The 11386-nt window shown below is 41.6% G+C and overlaps 1 protein-coding gene across 2 annotated transcripts in view; it reads right to left on the bottom strand.

Annotated features, from left to right (window-relative positions):
- The window catches only part of MTMR7 (myotubularin related protein 7), a 93051-nt gene extending 81757 nt beyond the window's left edge, over positions 1–11294 (bottom strand). Inside the window, exon 1 of one of the 2 annotated variants that reach the window (XM_029226379.1) lies at positions 11134–11294. In XM_029226379.1, the coding sequence (XP_029082212.1) occupies positions 11134–11157 (24 nt within the window). In that variant the 5' untranslated portion in view covers positions 11158–11294. The remainder of the gene's footprint in view (positions 1–11133) is intronic. The other variant, XM_029226384.1, reaches the window with a different exon arrangement.
- Positions 11295–11386: the final 92 nt, after the last annotated feature.

Genomic DNA, 11386 nt, shown 5'->3' on the forward strand with positions numbered 1-11386 from the left:
GACCTAACTACAAACATATGGCTTATGAGAAAATTTTCCAGAATATGTATTTATTGACTGAATTTATTTACATCAGACTATTTTCAAAAGGATTTGAGACCTTTATAAAGTGATAAAAAAGAAACAGTCCTATTAAAAAAGTATACCACTCTTGTATTGCCATTCTGTAGTTCCTTAAGGAGGTTCCCTGATCCTATTAAGGAAATCGCTTGTATGTCTTAACAGGCATCTCAAACTCAGTGTGTCCAAAACTGAGGCCTGGGTTCCCTCTCACCTCACTTCCCATCTTCCCCTCCTGTAGCTGTTCCTGTCTCAGCAATCCACCCTTCCAGGGTGGGGGGCAAACAACCTTGGCGCTGTTCTTAACTCCTCTTTTTCTATCCTCTCATCTCTACTCTGTCAGTAAATCCTTAGCACTCTACTTGTAAATACATTGTTTATTTCCACTTCCACTGCTACCCACCACCCCCTCTTTCCAGCTTTGCCTACCCTCCTACCTCCACCCAGTTTATTTTTGCCCAAGAGCCTGCTAAATGTTAACTCCGAGCTCGGATTCCTCCTGGGAATCTCCTCACAGCCAGGTGGAAGTCCGCACGTTCTCTGTCCCTGGTCCCCCTCAAAGCTCATTGCCCATGACTGCCCCATCGTGCCCCTCACCCACCCTGTCTTCCTGTTCCTCCTTGAAGACTCCAAGCACATTCCTACTTCCAGACCCTCTGCTGTCCTTAGGTGAGTGGATGCCTTGCTCCCTCACTTCTAGGTCTCTGCTCAAGTGTCATTTTATCAGGAAGGCTGTATTATCAGCATATATCAATAACCACCCTAACTCACTCCCACCAACATCCCTCTCCTTGAATTTTGCTATTTTTCTTCATAGAATTTTCTCCATCTCACACACACACACACACACACACACACACACACAGTGTATATCCCCTAATTAGAAAGCTACCTGGCAGCTACCTGCATTTACACAGTATAGAATGAATAGGGATTCTTAAGGTCTGTGACACACCATGTGTTCTGTACCCACACCCAACTCGCACCCGAACAACCAGACTTCAACTAAACTTTTGCTAAACCTACTAGAAGTGAGGATTTCAAGAAATGCAGGTGGTTTTGAGGAATGCTTAAAAAACTCCTGCTTAACCACAACTTAGAAAACTAAAGAAAAGGTAACTGCCGCTGTTACACGCTAGTGGCGTGTTTCACTGTAACGAACTTATCAGCCTTGCTTTTGAAGTGAGATAGTGTATTTGATTACACAGACTACCTCCCCAATATTGTCAAATATTGGGCAACGGAAGAAACTTTAACAATTGGGCAATAATCTGTCTTAAATCAAAACAAAATGCTGACCTTGGTTCTTTCGATAAAACCAAACTGCAATAATAAGAAAAAACAAGGGGCATGTTTAATAATCCAGAGGCAGCCTCAAGGCAAGAATGTGAGCAGGGCTGCAGAAGGCCTCGCCCTGGGAGTGTAAAGCCGGACCGGAGTGAGAACCCAGACCACATTCTCTCCCACTCTCAACATCCAAACACAAGATAGCGTAGCTGCTGAGAAAACAAACTTTGCAGCTACACTGTCTGGTTCTGCATCCTCACTCTGCCCCTTTTAAGTTATTTCACCTCCATTTCCTCATTTGCAAAATGGGGATAATAATAATACTTACACCTAATAGAGTTATTTCAAGGACTAATGAAATGAGTGCCTACCACACAGCAAGTGCTACTGAAGGATTTTCTTTCACCAGTACTATTATTATATTGCTACTGTTACAAACAGGCACCAAAAGTATATTCAATCTCACCAATAAGCAAAGCTATAGTATATAAATTAATGAGAAACCACACTTCACATATCATTCTCATAAGAATGAAGGAAAAAAGTTCCTCTGCTACACTGGCAAAGCAGACACAACTCTAGAGGAAAATCTAGCAGAAGATATCAAAAATCTTTAAGATATATATAGAAACGGAACCCAAAATCACACTTTAGAAATTTAATCTGGGCAACAGAGAGATCTGCCCAACAATTTAAATTCACTGATGTTTATCACAGTTATTTGTTCTAGTGACGAAATGGAAGCAAATTAACTATCAAATAGTAAGTCATAATAAACTTGGTTAAAAGCTGTGAAATGCCTGAAATTTTAGTCTGCTTGCAACCTAACAAGTTAGCCTGCCGCAGCTTCATGGTTGCTGAGGGAAGACACAAGACTCCTGGGTCAGAAACAAAGGACTTCATTACTCTCTGCACACCAGGAAGCAGGAGCTCCATGTCTGCATCAGGTGCCTACACCCCCCCCTCCCCACCTCCCCAGTCTGAGGGGAAACAGCAGCCCAGTGGATGCTCCACTCAGAGCAGCTCTGTGTCCCAGATGAGGAAACTCAAGAGCTCCGAGCATCATACACGCCAATCTTATAAGAGGGCCGCTAGCAACCCTGACCAACCTTTGGCCCCGAGGAAAATGTTCTTTATTACCCGGACAGCAAACAAATCTGCCCTTTGCCCAAGGGAGAAACTATTTCTCTCTTCCAAGGCTGTTTACTATAAAATCACCCTTGAAAAGATAATTTCAGAACAAAAGAACAGAAATGTTTACGACCCACGGAGAATTAACTGCCTCCCAACACTAAATAACTTATAATGCATCCACGCAATGTGAGACCATGTAGTTACAACAAATCACTTTTCAGAAGAATGTTTAATAAGGTGAGAAAAATGTTTATGGTATACTATGACATACAAAACACAGACTCTCACTCCCCAAATTACACACACACACAGGCACAGAGAGACAGAAAGAGAGAGGGAAAACAAATGTAATTTTGTTTTATAACACTTTTCCATTTTTATACAAAGAAAAGGGCTCACAATATACAAAGTTAACAGCAGTTCTTCTTGGGTATTGAGATTGTGTATGGCTTTTATTTTCTTTCTGCTTTTTTGAACTAAATTTTCTGTAATGCATTACCTTTTTAATCAGAAAAAAAGGGCTTTTAAAAAAATATACATGGATATGACATCAAAAACACAAGTGACAAAAGAAAAACTGGGTAAGGTGGACTTCATCAAAATTCAAAACTTTTGTGTTTCAAAGGACACCATGAAGACAGTGAAAAAAAACCTGACAGAACGGGAGAAGACATTTGTAAGTCATATATCTGATTAGGGACTTATATCCATAATATATGAAGAACTTTTGCAACTTGATAATTAAAAAAGACAAATAATCCAATTAAAAAATGAACAAAGGATCTGAATAGAGAGCTCTCCAAAGAAAATATACAAATGGTCATTAAGCATATGAAAAGATGCTCAAAATAATCAGTCATTAAGGAAATGCAAACCAAAAGCATGATCAATACCACTTCACACCCGCTAGGATGAATAAAAGAGACAGACAATAACAAGTGTTGGCAGGGATACTAAAAAACTGGAACCTTCACACATTGTTGGTGGGATCTTAAAATGGTATAGTCACTTCCAGAAAACAGTCTGGCAGTTAAATATATATACAAATATATATACATACTATACACACACACAAAAACAACAATTATTGAAATGGAGAAAGATATAAATAGATAATTGAGGAAAGTAATAAAATAGTCAATAAACATATTTTTGAAAATGCTTCAACCTCACTAGAAATAAAAAAAAATGTACCATGAAATAACGCAGTGCTATCCCCCCTTCAACAAATATTTTTCAAATAATTAAGCAATGGTACAGTGAGAAAGACACTATGCCCTATTTCTGAAAATTGATGTAATATTTTTGGAAAGTCATTAGGCAACATATATCAACCATAAAATTGTTCATCTTCCATGACACAGTAATTCCATCTAGGGCTCTAGCCTATATGCAAATAATAATTAATAAATAAGATATTCTTCATTATATTATTGGAACAGCCTTATGGGGAAATGGTTAATGTGATAATGACATTTCCATAGGATAAAAAAATCACATAGTCTTCTAAAAGCATGTTTTCAAAGACCACAATAAGGTAAATGAAAAGAAGCACACTACAAAATTGAATTGGGTGATCCTAAATTTCTAAACAAGCAAATAAAAAGTGTGAGTATTCATGCAAAGAAAAAAAAATATCAGAAGGAAATATACTCACATATTAACAGTGGTTAATTTCCATATTTTTCCTATTAAGGAATTAAAAGTAAATATACTTTTATAACCTGAAAATGTATACTTTTTAAAATAAAGATGAAAGAGATAACACTTAGTGCCGATGGTATAATGACAGTGAATGACACAGAGAAAGCCAATCTTCTCATGACTCTATTGATCTCTATCACAAAGAGATCTTGCAAATGACATCACTATTTTCAAATGGGGGTATGGAATTTTGAATTATAAGCTGGTGAGTTTGACATTAAATCTAGGCAAGATTCTAAAATGGCTTCTTTAATGGAATTTTGTATGAACCTAGAAAAGGAAACTATCAGTCAGCAGGAGGATTCACTCAATCATTCGCAGGCTACTTCAGTTTTTTCTTTGACGAGCTATTTGGAGAGGTGATGGAAGCCAAGTTTATTAAACGGTAAATGGCACCAAGCTGAGGGAACTAGTGTATCTGTTATCAGGATGGAGAACCTGAGAGAGAGGGTGAACTTCAGCCACTAAGAAGTCACATCTGCCTAATTTAGTTTCTTCCCTGGATAAGATCATGGATGAGGTAATAATAGAGGGCAAGGCTGTTAAATAGTGGATGGTACCCGACTGAGAGGAATAGCAGATGTATATCAGGATCCAAAAACAGTGTTAGGTATTAAGCAAGAAGCTAAATCCAATGAGATAACATTCAAAAAAGCTAAGTGTAAGATACTATCATTCAAGGAAAAGGCAAGGGAGACTTGACTTCACAGCTCAGTGTGTGGAGACCACTTCAGGGCTCTCTTCCACAGTCAGCTCACCAGAAGGCCACTGAGCTGTGGCTCGAGGATATTTAAATTTAAAAAATAGTTAGCAAACTTTACTCTCTGCCAGTTCAACAAAACCTGAAGTAATCATATACTTTTTTTAACTCATTGAGTAAAGTAACCAGGATATAAAGGGACTTAAAACCAAGCCACTGGTTGGTTGCCAGAAAAGCAGGGCTAAGCCAACTACTTCGGTGAGAGGGAAGGATTATGGAGGTGGTGCCATCCTAGGGAATCCTCGAAGGGCCATTTCCTGGAAGGAGGGTTGATGTATTGGGGAACATTCCAGGGGACAGAGCTAGACACAATTACTAAAAACTACACTGAGCCAGATTTTGACTCAATATAAGGAAAACTTCCTAATGGCTAGAGCTGTCCATGGTCATCGTGGATTGCCAAGGGACACAGCAAGTTCTCAGCATCAGAAGTAGGGAGCTCGGGCCAGCTGGGCACTGGGCTCAGAGGAAATTCAAACAGGATTCTAGTCTATTCTCCCCTCAGATGCCTGAAACACGTTCATGTCTTTGCTAACGAGAGTCATCCAGACTCTGCTTAAGACACCTGTAATCCTTCAAGAGATAAACTAATTTCTCTTCTATAACAGGTATCATTGTGGTAAAGAACTTCTCTATACGGAGCCAAGACCTTCTCTTCCGCAGTCCCTTCATTTCTGCTCGCTGGGACTATAAAGAGTTTTTCTAAACCCTGGACCATAAAGAAGCTTTCCAATACTGAAAGATATCACGTAATGAGAATCCTTATAAAGACTGTTGCTACTCTCATCATTCCACTCTGGGCAATAATTAATTAAGAAAACTGTACCAGGTGTTTTCCTAGGGGCACAAAACCCACATCCCTATGAGTGGATACAGTTTAAGCAAACCCTACTCAAATGAATAATATGCAACCATTAAAACAATAAATAGGGAGATGACATCTGAATAGAAAATATATATACAAAATAATGGTGGGCAAAAAATTCAATAAGAGAGATAAAACATGCTATTTTCAACTATATAAAAAGGGCATATTATCACAAATTAGAACTGAATTTGGAGTGATGTAAATATAACTTCATCTCATTAGGTTGTTTTTCTAAGAAATTGTTTAAATGTATAAAAATAAAAATCTATACTCCCGTTTTTGTTTTTGTTTTTTTGCGGTACGCGGGCCTCTCCCTGTTGTGGCCTCTCCCGTTGCGGAGCACAGGCTCCGGACGCGCAGGCTCAGCAGCCATGGCTCATGGGCCCAGCCGCTCCGCGGCACGTGGGATCTTCCCGGACCGGGGCACGAACCTGTGTCCCCTGCATCAGGAGGCAGACTCTCAACCACTGCGCCACCAGGGAAACCCTATACTCCCTTTTGATGCAAACCTAACAATAAAAATCTATACTCCCTTTTGATGTAAACCTATCTCTTCACCCATTTAAACAATTAGTCCTAAAGTGCCTAGGTTCTGAATACTACATAAATCATTCTAGATTATTAGATGTATATATAAAGGAAAAAGATTTAGTTGTATAATATGTAAGATGTACTCATAGTTTCCTCAAAAATTAAAGTTACTATATGACCCAGTAATTCCACTTCTAGAGATACACCCAAGAGAAATGGAAAGTTATGTTCTCCCAAAAAACAAGTGTGTGAGTGTTCATGTGCAGTGCTATTCATAATAAACAAAAAAGTGGAAATAACCCAAATGCCCATCCACTGATGAAAGGATAAACAGAATGTGGTATATCCACAAAACAGAATATTATTCTGCAATAAAAAAGGAATGAAGCACCAACACCTACTACAAGTTGGATGAACCTAGGAAGGGTTATGCTAAATGAAGCAAGTCACAAATGGCCACAAATTATATTACTCATCTATATGAAATGTCCACAATAGGCAAATCTAATAGAGACAGGAAGTAGACTAGTGGCTGCCAAGGGCTGGAGTAGGGAATGAGGACTGACTACTAATAGGTACTAGGTTTCTTTGGGAGTGATGAAAATGTTCCCAGTTAGATAGTGGTGAGAGGTACACAACATACAAATATACCAAAAAAACACTGAAATGGGGCTTCCCTGGTGGCACAGTGGTTGAGAATCCGCCTGCCAATGCAGAGGACACGGGTTCGTGCCCCGGTCTGGGAAGATCCCACATGCCGCGGAGCGGCTGGGCCCATGAGCCATGGCCACTGAGCCTGTGCTCCGCAACAGGAGAGGCCACAAACACTGAAATGTACACTTTAAAATGGCTAAATGGTGAATTTTATGTTATTTTAATTCTGTCTCATTAAAACAATATATAATGACAAAAGACATATCATTATATATATGCTATATATTTTATAAAATATATTGACATCCACAAGTACTTAATACTATTAGAAGACTGACAATATGGTACCTAGCATGGGTACAATGCACAAAAGGCCTGGATTACTAAAGAAAATATTAAAAACTGAAGGGCTGAAATTAAGAATCACTCATTCCTTCTATTATCCAATTATTAATTTATTTACTGTGTGCTTACTTGGTGCCAGAAACTATGTTAGGTGCTGTGGATACAGGGGTGAACAAGATGTGACCCTCACCTTCACAGGGCTCCTGGTCTAAAAGGGGAGCTTGACATGAAACAAATAATCACTTGCATATATATAAAACATGTATGTAACAAGGGGCATAAGGTGAAATATGGGTTCCATGACAGAATATATCAATAACAGGCAGCCCTGATTTAGATGGAGAATTGGGCAATACCTTCCTGAGGAAATTATATTTAATCTGAAACTATGAAGATGAGAGATTTAGGCAGGTGAAGAGCGGGGATAAGAGTCTCCTCCGGATGGAACAACAGGTGCAGAAGACCTGAGGCAGAAAAGAACCTGTCACATGTGAGAAACCCACGAAGGCTAGCTGTGATCAGAGGGTGGTGAGTGAGAAGACGACTGTCACAGAATGAGGCTGAGAAGTAAACATGGGTCTGTCCAGGCAGGCCACTCTGGGGATTCTCACTCTATATCCTGGGTACAAAGGGAAGCCACCCAAGAATTTCAGCAGGGAAGTAACATGACCAATTTGTGTCATAAAAGCATCACCCAGGCTCCCTCTGTGGAGGAGGGATTGGAGAAAAGCAAAGAGGAGGCTGTGAGAGTAACAGCTGTGAGAGTAACGGCTCAGACCAGGGATGGGGGTGGAAAGGAACAAAAGACATTTTCAAGGTCTATTTGGAGTTTTGGAGGTCATCACATATTCTATTTTACAACTCAAATTTACATGTGTGGGAAAAAAAAAGTCTTCCAGAAAGACCAAAACATAAAAAGTAGAGATTACTTCACCAAGTTCCTAGACACATTAGCATCTATCCGATAATAACCCAAACCCTACAAAACACTTCAAGTTACTTCTAAAAGCCCTGAAGGCTTTATATATAACTAGGTAACACGTGAACCCAAATTATCCCTAAGCTTCTTGCAGGGTTTTTTCTTACCAGCAAGTCTTCAGAGTGGCAGAGAAAACCAGACAGAGAAGTAGAAACAAAAAGTTCTCTGTGATGCAATACAGGTAATGCTTGGTGTCCTAACTTAAACCACATGATACATATAATTTACACTGCTGTATGTTATACATGAAAGTTAAGATAATAAATTCTAAGAGTTCCCATCACAAGAAAAAATTTTTTTCTATTTCTTTAATTTTTTATCTAAATGATGATGGATGGTCATTAATTTATTGTGGCAATCATTTTATGATGTATGTAAGTCAAATCATTATGCTGTACACCTTAAACTTATCCAGTGCTGTATGTCGATTCTATCTCAATAAAACTGGAAGTGAAAAATAAAAAATTGTTAATTGTTTTAAAAATGTAAAATAAAATCATATTGTTTAACCTCAAGGAATCATGTCATGTCATCATTTCTATCTTTATCGCTGTTAAGGCTTTCAGCATCTTTGAGGGAGTAATGATTTATTACAATACACCATATTTACACAACTGCCTGACAGCATCTCCAATGCTCCTGCATGTTAAGACTCAGCTCTTCGGGCTTCCCTGGTGGCGCAGAGGTTGGGAGTCCGCCTGCCGATGCAGGGAACATGGGTTCGTGCCCCAGTCCGGGAAGATCCCACATGCCGCGGAGCGGCTGGGCCCGTGAGCCATGGTCGCTGAGCCTGCGCGTCCGGAGCCTGTGCTCTGCAACGGGAGAGGCCGCAACAATGAGAGGCCCGCGTGCCACAAAAAAAAAAAAAAAGACTCAGCTCTTCTAAGAAGCCTTCCCTCACCCTTTATGGTAGAGCTGATCCTCCATCCATTGCCCTCTCTGCCCACTGTCCCTTGTACACATCTCTCTCCAGATTTACAACTGCCTCCGTTCCAGACCAGGAGCTCCCTGGTCTGGAGCTTCACAAAGCTCACACAAGGGCTTCTCACAGGAAAGGTTCTCCAATGCTTGTGGAATGAAATGAATGAATAAATGGATTGGATTCCCCCCAATCTCTGTAGCTTTTAATTTTTTTCCACCTGCATTATCCTAAATGTTCATGACTCTCAACTCAATGAAATTTCAGACAATTATCCATTTCCCCCCATTTCCTTCTGTTTCCTGACAGAAGATTTATGGTACAGGGTGTTTATGAAAACAGGTTTTAAGAACAAGTGAGAATATTGCTTGATGTTCAGGTTTGCACACATGGCTTTGTAGAGAATGAGTTTGAATAAGGATGAGAAAAGGCCTTTACTCCCGAAATTCATATTCCATAGGAATTAAAGCACTCAGTGTCATGTCACCCTATCACTACTGACATTCACATCAGACATCATTTTTATCAAGAGCCCCCTTCATCATGACAAAGAAAGGATGCCCCTGGCAAGGGCAGAGGGAGTTCATGAGTTAAATTCCTCATTCCAGAATAAATTATTTAGCACCACTTAAACCCTGAAAGCTCTGAGCCACCTATCTTGCGGTTTATGGCACTCTCCTCTAAGTTTACAATTTCCCGATTGTGAAGCAACAATTTAATTCCATAGTGCAAAATCAATACAACTTAACTTTACTGTTGGAACTCACATTATGTGGCAAACTGAAAGATTTTATTCTTCCACTGACATACGACAATCGTAAAGCTGCCTTTTTAAAGAGAAACCATTCCGGAATTTAGGAATGAATTTTTCTGACTGGACTTACTGCACAGCAATGGCCCCATGAGATGAATACGATCCCTGGGGCCTCCTAAGTTCCGCCCACTCAGGCCCAGCTTTGACTTCACTGTCAGGACCTAGATTTTGAACAGGAGATCATCCCGGAAACGCAAGGCGCTATAGTGGTAGTAACAAGAGACAGCCAATAGGTTCCTGAAATAGGTTTTGTCACTAATTTAGGGTTTTTATCAGGAATGTCGATCACCTTTTTCGCTCTAAATTTTATTACTAGTACAACCATGAACAGTAAGGTTTGGTACAGGGGTCAACGTTTCCAGTGTTATTTAACTGAAATGATCTGGGACCAGTCGCTTTTGTTGAGTTGGCAAGATCTGGTGTTGTTTAAAACAGACCAGCGGACGAATCTGTAAGCTGCAACCCACTGGAAAAGGCAAGAAGACGGAAGGATTGATAATATTCAGCCTACGCGAACGCTGCCCATCTGCTCGGTGCGAGGTCCACTGCAGCTGACAGCCTGAGGACCAAGAAGCAGAAGGGCGAGTTGGGCGGGTCTGAACCCTTAGATTCAACAAGCTTCCCGACTGCATTCAACGCACCTGCACGTAACTCGTTTCCTTGCACCTGTTATTAGGAAGGCTTGTTCCTCTTTCAACTGCTCAGAGCAGCCAACAGAAAAAAAAATTTTTTTAAAGCAGCAACCTAGTGCTAGGCCAGAAGGGAGCGTTTATCAGCCTATCAGCAGCCCCATTACTCTACTGGCAGTTAGGCTTCCCTCCCGTCCTGCCCTCTGTCCACTGAGCATCCCCAAGGACAAGAGGTTAGATCCAGCAGCAGCCAAGGCTAGGCCTGTGAGGCAGCAACAGGAAGCCCAGCCTCCCGGCGAAGCGGGAGAGGCTCCGGCGCCGCCTCCTCCCTCGCTCGCTCGCGGTGCCAGTTCGGTCTGCGCCGGACAGGGAAGCCGGGCCTCCAGCCGGCTCAGCATCCTTCCTCTTGCTCCCGCTCTCCCTCCTACGCCCGCGCCCGTAGCACCAACCTTAGGCGTGCGGATGTGCTCCATGGCGAGCCCGCGTCTGCTGGTCCCGGGCGGGTGAGGCCTCACGTACCTGCGCGCGTCTGCAGCGCGGCGGGAGGGACGCGGGGAGGGGGCTTCGCGCCCGGGAGCGGGCGGGTCTCGGGCTTAGCTCCGCCCTCAGGTGCGGCGGCGCCCGCGCGAGGCAGGCGTGCGGGGCCCGGGGCGCCCGCGCGGCCCTAGAGCGCGCGGCCCTAGAGCGCGCGGCCCTAGAGCG

The sequence above is a fragment of the Monodon monoceros genome, unplaced genomic scaffold (genome assembly GCF_005190385.1).
Source record: "Monodon monoceros isolate NGI ecotype Baffin Bay Population unplaced genomic scaffold, NGI_Narwhal_1 Super_Scaffold_17, whole genome shotgun sequence".
NCBI lineage: Eukaryota > Metazoa > Chordata > Mammalia > Artiodactyla > Monodontidae > Monodon > Monodon monoceros.